Source organism: Saimiri boliviensis, chromosome 7 (genome assembly GCF_048565385.1).
Source record: "Saimiri boliviensis isolate mSaiBol1 chromosome 7, mSaiBol1.pri, whole genome shotgun sequence".
Taxonomy (NCBI): Eukaryota; Metazoa; Chordata; class Mammalia; order Primates; family Cebidae; genus Saimiri; species Saimiri boliviensis.
The window spans coordinates 28281291-28296137 of NC_133455.1; the positions used below are offsets into that span (position 1 = coordinate 28281291).

Here is a 14847-nt window from a genome sequence, read left to right on the forward strand (position 1 = left end):
CAAGCAGTTTTCCTGCCTCAGTGTCTTGAGTAACTAGGATTACAGGCACCTGCCAACATGCCTGGCTAATTTTTGTATTTTAGTAGAGACGAGGTTTCGCCATGTTGGCCAGGCTGGTCTCGAACTCCTGACCTCAGGTGATCCACCCACCTTGGCCTCCCAAAGTGCTGTATTACAGGTGTGAGCCACCACGCCCAGCCAATGTGTGCTGCCTTTCTTTAGCTCCTGCAAAAATTTGCTGATTTCTGATATCTGAAGTAAATAAGGAATCCTCCCCCTTTTCCTCTCTATTCCTCCAAAAACAAACAAGCCCAAAACTTTGTTTATTCCAGTTGACTTTATTTTTTGTAGTCATTCTGAGTAACTCTTTATTGCTTAATGGATAAAGTTAAAGTTTTTAGCCTGGTATTTAGGCCTCTCGGAGTCAGTTGGAAACATACCTTCTCAAGCTTCTGGCTGCTTCTCCCATTCTGTACCTTTTCCTCCAGCCAAACTCAGCTGTTTACTGATCTCATAGACTATCTGTTTTTTTACTTAGTCTCCTCCCTCAGTTCATTCCTCATTCCCCTCCCTCAATTCATTCTCTTTTCCCCATCAAGGCCAGTCCAAATTCTTCTCATTTTTAAAGGTTACATTTATAGATTTTTCTAATCTTAGGTGATATTTTTTCTCCTCTTAATTCCTGTAGCACATAATTGACACTTCTTTATGACATGTTTAATGTTTAGCTGGTCATTATAGCTTTATCTGTAAATGTAGTACCTTCTCTTATGAGGAGATAAGCTTCTTGAGGACAAAACTGTGTTTTTATTTCATTTCTTTGTAGCACTCTATAGTGCCATATACAAAATAGATGCTTAATAAACAGTACTTCACCAAATGCTTTATTCCTTTTGAAAGCACTCTAATTAATATGATTAGAAGTTATTCAGAATGATTTTGGCACAGTAACTGTCCAATAAAATAATAGATTGTAACAAAAAATTCGTTTCAATGAGGACATAGTATTGGGGAAACATTGGAAGGATATCTTGCCTTAGCAGAAAGTATCTAGAAATTAGTACAACTATAGAAAAATAAAAATGGCAACACATGGCTAGAAAAGATCTATTTCAAATGGAAATAGAAAGTTCAGAGAGTAATCTAAGCTCTGGATTCTGATATACTTTTGTATGGCTTGCAGGGACAATATAAAGGCATTTATACATTCATATAGTAATCTTTAAACATATAGTGATCTTTAAAAGCTATTAACAGGATTCAATATTGGGCCAGTAACCGGAATATATGTTCACATGATTGTTGCTCTTTCTTTCTGTTTATGTATATTCCAAGAAGATTTTTAAAATTCCTTTTCACATTAAAACTGCATGGTTATATAATTCTTGTGTGGACATGGTATTTATTGATTTGAAAAAAAATACTAGATTTTTAATTTTTACACGAGATCTGAGAAGCAAAATGTTGATTTTTCATTTTTCAAGATTAACTTAAAAAGATGGCTTACTGAAGCTGTTAGCCTCAGGTTACTGCATTTCTAGGGAGATATTCTAGAATGGTTTCTGTAAATAACCAGGTGGCATCCTTGTTAGAATCCTAACAAGGATGCCACCTGGTTATTTACAGAAACCATTCTAGAATATCATTGCCTTAATGGGGTGGTGTGAATAGAATCTAAATTTATCTTGAATGTCTCTATGCTTGAGGCATTTTTAGCACTGTACCATTTTAGGTTAGAGTGATTTCTAGACTATCAGTTCCCTGAGAAAATGTAGATTGATTACTAAGGGGCACTTAGAAAAAAATTGCAACTGACAGTGCCCATTTGCTTTGTTGTTTACATAGAAACAGCTAATATATAAAAATTGTCAATCATAACAGCTATATATTTCAGAAGAATTTGGGGTGAGAATGATGAACACTGTTAATGAAATGATATAGCAGTTGGGAAATGCCTTCAGCAATATAAAAGGTGAAAACTGTGAATCACACAAGGTGCTAGTTATGTTTGCCTGTTAGTGGCATCAGAGCAATTTGAACCACTTTTGCTGTGTTAATCTTTACTTTTCTATAGTTTGCCTATATTACAGAATCAGTATTAATGTATATGGACATTTATTAGGCTTAAAATTCCAAAAAGTTTCAAATATGCATGTATTATCTATTACTGTTGTAACAAATTACCACAAACCCTGTGGCTTAAAACAATAGAAATGTTTTTTGGTTTTTTTCGTTGGTTTTGTTTTTACAGTTCTGGAAGCTAGAACAATTACAATTAAGTATAAATTCCAAATGAGTTGTATAGGACAAACATCAAGGTGTCATCAGGGTTGGATCCTTCAGGAGGTTTCAGGGGAGAATCTGTCCCTTGCCTCTTCCATCTTCTGATGGCTGTCTGGCAGTGTTCTTGGCAGGTACCCACATGACTCCAGTCTCCGCTTCTGTGGTCACACTGCCTTTTCCTCTTCTGCAGACGAATCTGCTCCTGCCTCCCTCCTATGAGGATATCTGTGATTATATTTAGGGCTCACACAAATAATCCAGAATAATATTCCCATCTCAAAATTCTTGACTTAATCGTATCTACAAAGCCCCCTTTGCCATATAAGGTAGCATTAACAGGTTCTGTCAATTATTATAGATTTTATTCAGCCTACCCTAATACCCATTATGATATACCCAGATTTTAATACAAAATATTATTTTAACTGGGATCTTTTAAATGTATTTCATTTAGAAGAAAGATTATTTTACATTTTAATGTGAATGCAGAAGTTCATAGTTGGCTTTTAATTGACTATTTCTTCTTGTTGCTTGTGTCACTGATGGTTTTCTACAAGTAATTCTTTAATTTTATGACATCGATAAAACACCAGTATATCCAAAAAAAGAGGAAAGTTTGTAGCATCTTTTTTATGTATTTGTTATTTTCCCTACCTACCAAAATTAGATCAGAAGTTAGCCAGGAATAAGTTAGGAGGGTCCTATAGAATTGTCCATATGGTTTAATTTGGTGGGAATGGGTATGTTGGATTTTGCAGGTAATTGAAGTAGAACACATTTACAGTAAATCATTTGGAAATTTGGGTTTTATCATGGTTTTCCCACTATTTTAACATTTAAAAACTTTTATTTGAAGATAGTATATTTATAGAATAGTTGCAAACATCAAAACAATACAAAACAAAACAAAACAAAAAACAAAAAAACACCTGCATACTCTTTACCTAGATTCACCTAAGGTTAACATTTTACCCCATTTGCTTTATCTTTGGTTCTCTTTATCTATGTACGTATATATATATCCTTTGTCTTTAATGACATTGACAGTTTTGAAGAATATAGTCCTCCCTCCTGTTTTCCCCTCTGTGAGGAATTTTAAAAATTGGACGTAATTCACATGCCATGTAATTCACCTTTTTAAAGTGTACAATTCAGTGGGTTTTGGTATATTCATAAGATTCTATAAGCATCACCGTGATCTCATTCCAGAACATTGTCATCACCTCAAACAGAAATGCTGGGGCTGGTGTGGTGGCTCATGTGTGTAATCCTAGCACTTTGGGAGGCTGAGATGGCAGGCTCACTTGAGCCCAGGGGTTCAAGACCGCACTGGGCCAAGATTATGCTACAGCACTCCATCCTGGGTGACAAAGTGAGACCCTGTCTGTGAACAAAACAAAATATTTAGCAGTTCCTCCTCATTCCACCCCTCCTCTAACAATCACCAATCTGCCTTCTCTTTGGATTTGCCTATTTGGGCATTTTATATAAAAATAATCATACGATATGTGACCTTTTGTGTCTGGCATCTTTCACTTACCGTAGTGACCAAGTAATATTCCATTTATGGATACACTATGTTTTGTTTATTCACCATTTGATGAACGTTTAGGTCGCCTCACTTTTTGGCCATTATGGATAGTGCTGCTATGAACATTCAAGTTTTTATGTAATGTACAAGTTTTTATGTAAATACATTTTCCATTCTGTTGGGTGTACATGAAGGAGTAGAATTGCTGGGTCAAGTTGAACTCTGTTTAACTTTTTAAGGAACTGCCTGCTCATTATTTTTAGTTTATTTCCTAAGGCATTTTTTCTCCTCTTTGAAAATTCAGGGCAGTGATTCTGGGGTGTGGGTGCTTTTTTCAACTTCAGAAGTCCTTCCAGAGATTTAATGTTGAGGATAACTTCTTTAAAGTCTAGCAGGGTGCTCCTCTCTTGACCTGAGAATAAAATATTAAGATGATCTGACCTAGCAGAATAGTTGTTTTCATTTGTGTTTAGTGGTTTAAAATGCATTTTGTTTTTCTATTTAGTCATATTAAAGGGATTGTTGGCAACCTTAGTCATTTTAGTAGATTGAAATGCTTCCTAACTGGGATGTTATTTATCCTTATCTATTGGCTTACAAGGAGAACTGGGAATCCATTCAACAAATGAAAGTTTTTTTTCATCCTTTAAAAAATCATGGAGAAAATGACACAATGTAGCATTAGTCATATTTCTTTAAATAGAAGAAAATACAAAAATTAATTTTGTTAGTATAATTATTTTCAAGATGTGATGGCAAATCCATACAAAAGCTTAGGAGCAAAATTTATCTTTATTTTAATATCTATAATAATTGCTTATTCCTATGTGATATGGAAAAAATAAAAATTTGGGGTTTCTATAGTTCAAGCATCTTTAGTCATAGGTGAAAAGATCTTAAAATATTTTAAGAAGCTAAAGAAATACAAAAATCAATCAAAGATAAGAGTTGGGATAAGGGTTGCAGCGTTCTTTAAGATCAAAAAATTAAGTAGCATTTAACTTAGATTAAGTAATCTAAGGCTGTAGGTTACAGGACTGTGAGATAAACTCTGCCTTTTAGTTAAAAAGTTTTTACTATGCATAATAAATTAATTAGCGTTATGGAGAAGAAGCCAGGAATATCCTAGCTGAAATCTCTGATAATAATGAAACTTTGATCAGCTAAAATGATACTATCAAAAAAATGCCTTGAGATGATAAGACTTTCAATAAGGGATATGCAGCTTTTAACCCTAGGGAGATTTACAATGAAATATGAATTGAGAATCAAACTCATAGAATTAATAATTATATGCCATTTTATATACTTGTAACTTAGCTAGTTAGAGTAACATGTCAGTTATCTAATTCCATTTTAAAATTTATATTTAAGGCCTGGCATGGTGGCTAATGCCTGTAATCCCAGCACTTTGGGAGGCTGAGGCAGACAGATCACTTGAGGTCAGGAGTTTGAGATCAGCCTAACCAACCCGTCTTTACTAAAAATAAAAGGTTAAGACGGGTGTGGTGGTGTGTGCCTGAAGTCCCAGCTACTCAGGAGGCTAAGACAGGAGAATTTCTTGAATCCAGGAGGTGGAGGTTGCAGTGAGCCAAGCCAAGATCCTGCCACTGCACTCCAGCCTGGAAGACAGAGCGAAACCCTGTCTCAAAAAAAAAAAAAAAAAAAAGTGTATTTAAGTAATTGACTTATTCATGTGATTGTTAAATAGAAATCTTACCATATTTGTATACATTATATCAATATTTATAAAACCTTGAGTTACCATATTTATACATTCTGTTTATTAGGTTTATAAAGATTACTTTAAGTACTTGGAAACATTTGTGATATGCATCATATGTCTAAAGTAAATAGGATCTCTCAGGGTATTAAATTTGTAAATGGGACCAAATATTATTCTAAACTTTAAAAAATAATTTTTGGTTAGATGCTAGACATTGTAAATGTAACGTTGTTAAGAGCTTAATTGCTTTGTTTTTCTTTACAGAATGTTGGACTTTGTTATTTTAGGCAGTTATTTGTGGATTTGCTTGAGCTTTATAAGACTTGCTTTTAGTTTTCTTGGGACAGCTCTAGAGCAGATTTTACTCTAGGGCTCGCCCTACTACTAAGATGTAGTAGGGTCTCTACTGAATGCTCTCAGTGTTAAGGAAGCCTCTCTTCTCTAAGGAGTTAGATCTTGAATGACATCCAGCCCTTTGTAAACTCTGGAAATTTTTCTGTTTACAACTCACCAATTATTCTTGTCCTAGCCTTTTGGAGTTCACCCTATGCATGCATGGTTTAGAATTCAGTTTCAAGATCTTTCTTGGCTAGCTTCCTCTTTTTCAGTATTCTACCCTATAAATTCCTGCTGCCTCAGCCTCACTCTACCAACATTCTCCCTCTCTGACCTGTGGCCTATATATGCTTTTAGGCAGAAAGCTGAGGCTATCAGAAGGATTATCTCATTTATTTTCCTTCTCTCAGGAATCACAGTCTTTGCAATGCCTCATATTTAGTGTCTGAAAGCAGTTGAGATACACACACGTATGTGCACATAAAAAATCTAGTCATTTCTGAAGGCACATTTAAAATTTTACTTAGAGGTGGCACACATCATGTCTACAAAGCAAGACAAATGGCCAAGCCCAAGGTCAACAAGGCAAAGAGGTATACTCTACAGGAAAACATAACAAGATTGGGGAGGGAATGAATACTTGTGAGCAAGTAAGGCAGTCTACCACAGGTAGGTATAACAGGCCTGGCAATCTCTCACCCCAGTGTTCCTGAAAAAGCAAGATGTTAATGCTAAGGATGATGATAATGATAATATTAGTAAATGTTTAACAAATGTTAGCTATGCCCCAGGGCACTATTCTAGTTAACTTATATGTATTATCTTAAGACTCACAATAACCTCATGAGATAGATACTATTATTACCAGTTTAGAAATAAGGGAATTGGAACCTGAAGTTAAATTTCTTGTTTAAGCTAAGTTGGACCTAGAGGTGAAAACTAGGTAGTCAGGGCAAATGATGGTTAGTACAGTGCGCTCTATTCCATCTTCGCATGTTAAAGATTCTGAGTAGTTCCGCAGTGAAGAAGTCTGTTTACCTTTAACATAGTTTTTCAGTTTCATTTTGGAGCTTGGATATCTGTTACCAGTAGAAGAGCCAATATTTCATGGATTGCCTATATTATAAGATCCCTATGGACAAAAACAATACCCTATTTGCCTTTAGAGTTAAGAGCCCCTAACTCTTGGTGTCAGCACTTAACTTTGGTGTCAGATACATATTTTCTTCTGGTTACCCCTTATTTCTTTACTGTGTTCTGAAGCTTCTAAGCCTCAGTTTCTTCATAAAATAGAAATGACAGTATCTATTTTATATTGGTGGGGATATTAAATGAGATGATGAATGTAAACCATTTAGCATAGTACTTGGTATACAGTAGGAGCCCAATAAATGTTAGCTTTTTTACTGTTGTTGTTACTGTTGTATTGTTATTATTGCTCTTTCCATGTAGTTTCCCTATTTGAATAAATGTTTGTTGAATTAATGTGTTATTTTCAGTTACATTGTTTAATATTTTTACCTTATCTACAGTTATAAATTTGTTTGAAGTTTATTGAAAATGCATAGCATGTTAATATGTTTGTGTCATACCTTCTAGGAAATGTTGATAATTTAGATCTGCTACATAGAAGAGAGATTGAAATGTTGTCTGTCTTTTTTTTTTTTTACTTTTAGAGACCTATTACTACATTTCTCCATTAGTTGGTGTCTTTTTCTTGGCTCTAACTCCTATTTGGATTATAATAGCTGCCAAACATCCAGCCACAAGAACAGTTCTCCACTCAGGCTGGGAGCCTGTCATAACAGCTATGGTTATAAGTAGGTTAGTATTAAAATGTGTGTGTGTGTGTGTGTGTGTGTGTGTGTGTGTGTGTGTCTGCTATATGCACATATGTATGTGCATATTAAAACAAATAAAATGCCTTGTTTTTATATCTTAGGTTAATTATTTTATATAGTCAATTTATTATTCTCCGAGGTATTATAACAAGGGATTTAAATGACAGGCATTAATGAAATCAGTAGATGTAAAGAACCTGATTTGGCTACCAGTTTCAAACTTCTCTCCAACTAAAGCTTTACCAGATTGAGTAAAATTTAGTGGTGTTTGTCTTTGTGTATGTTTGTGTTAACCTGACAAGGACATTACTTATTCTGAATATTAAGTTGCTCAGATGAGTATCAGAAAGCCTTAGAAATGTTTATACCATTGGCTACTTCCATATCCAGGACTCTGATGAACTTAAAGATGTAATTAAGGACGTATGTAAAAAATTTAGCTACAAGTATCCTCATCACCCTAGAGTTTTTAATAACAAACATAAATAACAAACATTTAATAACAAGACCTTTATGTGCAAGACGTAAAGGTCTTGCAATAGGTATTGATCAGATAAATTATTATATAGTCACAAAATGGAATAGCAGCCATTAAAATAACATAGCATTTCTATTGCTGTGGAAAGATGTTTATTATACATCTGATGAAAAGAACAACCTAGAAAAGAGTATGAATTTCCTATTAAACATGGTAGATTAAGAAACCTATCTTCTTCCTTCCTGAAACTACTAAAATGACAGTAAGAGAATAAAAATGCTATAAAACCACAAAGACAGAAAGGGAGCAAAGGCGGCAGCAGGGTGAGAGATTTGACAACATTAGGAAGATAGGAATCAGATGGAGAGTTGTTAACTGAATGAGCAGGATGAAAAAAGCTGAAATGTAACTGCCTATCAGAAGCAAGACTCAGAAACCCAGAAAGAGGAATTAAAGGCATCAACTACATCTGAAAGCTGCAATGAAAAAGATGGGTTATAAGTTTAGCTAATGAGCAATTAGATCCCCAAAAATCTTTCTCCAGCTTTATCACCCATGTGACTGCCCCCTCCCACTCTGGCAGAAGACAAGAATAACCTCTGGAGAGCCTAAATCAGAGAGGTTCTAGATTCAGAAACAGCTATACATGTGAGGATGTGGCTTAAGCACTGTGTGAAAAGTAGCGAGACTGAGTGAGACTCTACATACTGAATAATGAGAACCCTATCCCACTTCTCTTCTTTGTATAATGCTGGCCCACAGCTTTTTACCCCCAGACAAAAAAATAGATAATTTCTTTCTGGGGAAACTCACCGGCACAAAAGATCAGACCTGCAAATACTAACCCTTGTGAGTCCTTTAATGAAAGAGCTGCAAGCCCACCTGATTGCCTTCTGTGTGCCCCACTTGCTGACAAACTCTGCCCATGTACAGAGAGCTCCAAGTGTGCCTTAAACAGGGGCTGCCAGTAAAGGAGTGCTGGACATTTCATAAAGGCCAATAATGTAAAAGTGCGAAAAAAAAAAAAAAAAAAAGGTACTCAAGGAAAGTACCATCAGTTCTCTCAAAAACTCATCAACATCCTCAGATAAATAAGAGAAGCTATTGCATTCATAATATAGGAACAGAATGCTGTAATAAGGAAGATTTGAAAAACACGAAGAGCTCTTGGGAATTAAAAAATGAGTAAATAGCAGAAACAAACAAATTCTGTAGAAAAGTTGGAAGATAAACCCTCCTGAAGAGCAAACCATGAAGCAAAGAGACAATAGGCAGTGAATGATAAGGAGAGAAAATTATCAAATAAATAATAAAAGAAAATTCCCAGAACTGAAAAACACGAGCTTCCTGACGGAAAGAGCTTACTAAGTACCCAGTGTAATAAAGTGGGAGGGACCCAAAACAAAGCATATTATCATGAATCCCAAATGTTTCCAGAGAAAAAATAAGTTATATATAAAGCACTGGGAACCAGAATGATGTCCAGTAGCAACACTAAAATGATCACCCATGCAACTGTCCCCTCCCAGCCTGGCAGGTGATCCTTTTAGTGCTGGTTCACTTCACTTTAGTGTTGCTCCCTTCAAAATTCTGGGGGAAAATTATTTTGAACATAAAACATAGTCACAATATCAATAACGTGTAAGAGAAGACTAGAGAAATTTTCAGACAGGCAGGATCTCATGGAATTTACTGCCCCTCTACCCTTTTGTATAAAGCTGAAAAGAGGTGTGGTCAATCAAAATTAGGAAATAAGAAAGAAGATGGCACAGGAAAGAAAGAAGAAATTATTCTGTGGCAGCATGTGGTTCATTTTTCTGTAATGTAGATTGCTTTTTTTCCTGGAGGATTCAGGCAACAGGATCCTGTGAAATACTGGGACTTTGTTATAGCACATAGACCAAGATCAAACAGGGTATTGGTGGGAAGGTACAGAATGACTGACAGCTGTGCACCAGGGCTTGACAGGCAGTCATCCAGATTGGCAGGAGGACAGGGGGCTTAAGGAGGGAGGTTTCTAGGAGAAAAAAAAAAAAAAGTAGAATTGATGGGTTTGACTGGATTGAAAGGTACTTCATAAACTTGGTAACACATGTAAGGTTGAATTAGTAATAGGTACTTAAAAAGTAAAGAAAAATATGAGGCAAAGCAAAAAATGTAAGTGAAAATACCAGTAACACACTCTGTGGCTCAGCTGTGACTAATGACATTTCCATTGCTGTAATAAAGTCAACCCTAAGTATTTCACCAGAAATTATAACCAGATAAGCAGGGTGGGGGGGGGGAGGAAGGGATTTGAGAAGGGATCAAAGTGGGGAGGGAAGTGTAAGAGAGGTCAAATCCTCATCTGCTATAGTAGGAAGTCATTTGCTAAATGTTTAAAATTTAAAATGAAGAAATAGCAGTATAAGCATGTTATTTGAAATATTGAATTAAATGCCAGAAGAAACTACTAAAGAAGTTAAGAAGAAATCCTAGTAGAGAACAGGACCTGGAGGTGGAGCTAGGGACTATTATTTTATTATAAACCTTATGGTACTTATACATACCCCCTCCTCCGTTTTTTTTTTTTTTTTTTTTTTTTTTTTTTTAAGAGATTGGGTCTCACCATGTTTCTCAGGCCAAAGCACAGTGGCTTGATTGTAACTCACTGCAGCCTTAAACTCCTAGGCTTAAACAATCCTCCTGCCTCAGATTTCTGAGCAGATGGGATGACAGGCATGCTCCCACCCAGCTAATATTTTTACTCTTTTGTAGAGACAGGATCTCGCTATGTTGACCTGGCTGGTCTTAAACTACTAATCTCAAGCAGTCCTCTCACTTCAGCCTCCCAAAATGCTGAGATTACAGGCATGAGCCACCATGCCAGCTGTACGTTTTTAATGACATCTATGTGATAAAAATAAAATTTAATAAAAGCAAATAAAATTACTCTTATGATTTAATTTTTATTTTAAAAATGTGTATATTAAAACAGCTGGGTTGCAGAAGTGTAGGTCAATGGATTAAAAATTTTGGTTAGACTAGAGGAACATGTTCAAGAGATTTATTGTACAACGTGGCAACTATAGTTTATAACAATGTATTGTATTCATCAAAATTGCCAAGAGAGTAGATTTTAGGTGTTCTCTCCACAAAAAATAAGTATGTGAAGTACTGTATAGGTTAGTTAGCTTGATTTAGTCATTCTATGATATATCCATATTTCAAAGCATGTTGTATAGGATAAATATGTGCAATTTATATTGTCAATTTAAGTAACAAAATATGTAAGTAAAAAAAGTCTAGACGGCTATATAACAACATACTAACAGTGTAATTCAATGATATAAGTAGGGTTGGTTTTTATTTTGTCTTTTCTAATTTTTTCTGTAGTAACTTTTACCACCAGGGTTAATAGGAATCTTTAAAAATGTATTTTTAGCAACTGTTACGTTATATTTGCAACATGATCTATATATTTTGTCAGGGAGGTTTATTCTTTGACTCAGAACTAGTTTGTTCTTGAAATATGTACTTTATTCTCTTAATTATGGAGATAATTCTCTTAAAATGTTAAAATATTTTTTAAAAGATAATTCTCTTAAAATGTTAAAATATTTCTTTTTTTTTTTTTTTCTTCTTTTTTCTTTTGAGACGGAGTTTCGCTCCTGTTACCCAGGCTGGAGTGCAATGGCGCGATCTCGGCTCACCGCAACCTCCGCCTCCTGGGTTCAGGCAATTCTCCTGCCTCAGCCTCCTGAGTAGCTGGGATTACAGGCACGCACCACCATGCCCAGCTAATTTTTTTGTATTTTTAGTAAAGATGGGGTTTCACCATGTTGACCAGGATGGTCTCAATCTCTTGACCTCGTGATCCACCCGCCTCGGCCTCCCAAAGTGCTGGAATTACAGGCTTGAGCCACCGCGCCCGGCCAAAATGTTAAAATATTTCTAAAGAGGACTATTTTGGGGCTCTACAGTGTACCTTTTTAATGAGAATGCCCACCGTTTAGGCATATTAAGGCATAATTTATTTTACTTTACCAAATGATAAAGATTTGATAATTTTCTAATGTTAACTCTCAGGTAGTGGTAAGAACATTTGATCTGATATTTTGACAATCAGTCCCACTCTGTGACAGCATGCAGTTGATTTTGCTGTAATGTGGATGGCACTTTCCTGGAAGATTTGGGCACAGGATCCCATGGAATATTGGGACTGGGAATGTTTTATACTACATAGACCCAGAAACTGACGTTAACTAATTAATAATGGTCTTGGAAACATAAAAAAATCTCCAAGTTCCACTGACACAGTGAGAGTGTATGGCTTGCTACCATATAACTATATGTTAGTTTTCCAGATTTCTGGTCTCAAGATCAGCTCTTTCTGTGGCTACAACTCATTATTTTAATTTGCCAGTAATAAGACATATCCTAACAATATCTAGTTTTAACACAATTAAATTCACCTCTTTTATGCCTTATTTACTTCAAATATGAAAACATACTCTTTTTAAAATTATTTTTTAAATTATGAGTGATCGGTGGCATGGTTTTTAAAAATTAGTAAGCACAGAAGGATATAAAATGACTGTCAGTCAACTGTCACCTTCATCCCCAGAAATAGACATGGTTAATAATTTCTTTTATGCTCTTGCAGACATTTTAATGCATTGAAAGCATATGTTTTTTTCTTTTCACAAGTAGCATATCATAGACATCAGAATCCTGAAATTTGGGGCTGGAGCTTATGCCATGTTTTATTTTCAACATTTTACTGTTGACATTGATTTTTACTTTGAATATTTTACTTTTTGCTCTATTTTAAAAATGTGTGAATATTTTATTTTAAAAAGGAGGGGTGTCTGCATGTACAGAATAACTTCGAGTATATTCTCTTTCCTCTTCTCTAAATTATATAATTTTATCTCTTTCAGCATTGGGGGCCTTATTCTGGACACAACTGTATCTGACCCCAACTTGGTTGGGATTGTTGTTTACACGCCAGTTATTAATGGTAAGAATTAGATATACTGCTTCATGATAATATTACATCTTTGTAATCTCTTAGTTTCTATTAGGAGTCTTAGGGCTCAGATGCAAGAGGTCTGTCCTCCCATCCCAACCATTTTCCCTCCAACCCCAAGTTGTTGCTTTCAATGGAAATTACATTCCCAGGTCTCAGAATGTAGAATACATTTCTGAAAAGTGCTCTTTCTTAATCGTATCATTAACTACTAGTTTGAGAGTCAGGTATACTTGACCTAAGATTGGTGTGGCAAAATATATTTCAGATTTTGTATATTATTTACATTGGGATTATCTGCTATTGTATATTGTTTTGTTGCTCCTTTTGTCAATTTTTGTGGATAAATTAGAGACAGCTGGGTTTGAACATTGCTTGAGTCCATTCAGTTCGTTAAAATCTGGGCTGGGCACAGTGGCTCATGACTGCAATCTCAGCACTTTGGGAGGCCTAGGTGGGAGGGTCGGTTGAGGCTAGGAGTTTGAAGCCAGCTATGGCAACATAGTGAGACCCCCATCTCTATAAAAAAAAATTCAAAAATTAGCCAAGTTTGGTGGCACACAACTGTAGTCCCAAGTTTGTCCTCAGGAGGTTGAGATGGGAGGATTGCTTGAGCCAAGGAGTTAGAGGCTATAGTAAGCCACTGCATGGTAGCCTGGGAAACAGAGTGAGACTGTGTCTTAAAAAAATAAAATAAAAGAGAAAAATCTGTTGATCTCAGCTGAGCCCTTTAAAAATCTGCCTTATATATTTTTTTGTGATCTATAAAATGGGAATTATAATACTTAAATTCACAGACATTTATGTATGAATTACATTTAATAAGATCATTTTAATCCAGTCTACTGGCTTCTGTGGTAGCTGTCATTAAAGTGAATTGTTTTTTCCTTTTTCATTCTTTTTTTTTTTTTTTTTTTTTGAGACAGTGTCTCTCTCACCCAGGCTGGAGTACGGTGGTACAATCTTCACTCACTGCAATCTCTACCTCCTGGGTTCAAGCAATTCTCCTGCTTCAGCCTCCCGAGTAGCTGGGACTATAGGCACCTGCCACCACGCCCAGCTAATTTTTTGTAATTTTAGTAGAGATGGGGTTTCACCATGTTAGCCAGGATGGGAATTTTTTTTTTTTACTTTAAGTTCTGGGATACATACATGTGCCAAATGTGCAGGTTTGTTACATAGGTATACAGGTGCCATGGTGATTTGCTGCACCTGTCAACCTGTCATCTCAGTTTTAAGCCCCGCATGCATTAGGTATTTGTGCTAATACTCTCCCTCCCCTTGCCCCCCACCTCCTGACAGGCCCCAGTGTGTGATGGTCTCCTCCCTGTGTTCATGTATTCTCATTGTTCAACTCTAAAGTGGATTTTAAGTATAGTCTAGACCAATATAATTTAAAAAGTAATTTTACTTGTGGGAAAACATGTCCTAGGATATACTACATATTTAATGTTATTTACTTTGCATATTTATGTAAAAAGGGAATATATTGGTCAGGTATGGTGGCTCATGCCTGTAATATCAGCACTTTGGGAGGCCAAGCCAGGTGGATCACTTGAGCTCATGAGTTTGAGACCAGCCTGGGCAACATGACCAAACCCTGCCTGCACAAAAAATATAAAAATTAGTCAGGCATGGTGG

The 14847-nt window shown here is 35.7% G+C and overlaps 1 protein-coding gene across 6 annotated transcripts in view; it reads left to right on the top strand.

The window, feature by feature from the left end:
* Positions 1–14847, top strand: part of SLC41A2 (solute carrier family 41 member 2) — a 152566-nt gene that overhangs the window by 74005 nt on the left and 63714 nt on the right. For all 6 annotated transcript variants that reach the window (XM_039472029.2, XM_039472028.2, XM_039472025.2 and 3 more), the window contains exons 7-8: positions 7553–7700; positions 13118–13197. In XM_039472029.2, coding sequence (XP_039327963.1) covers positions 7553–7700; positions 13118–13197 — 228 coding nt within the window. The remainder of the gene's footprint in view (positions 1–7552; positions 7701–13117; positions 13198–14847) is intronic.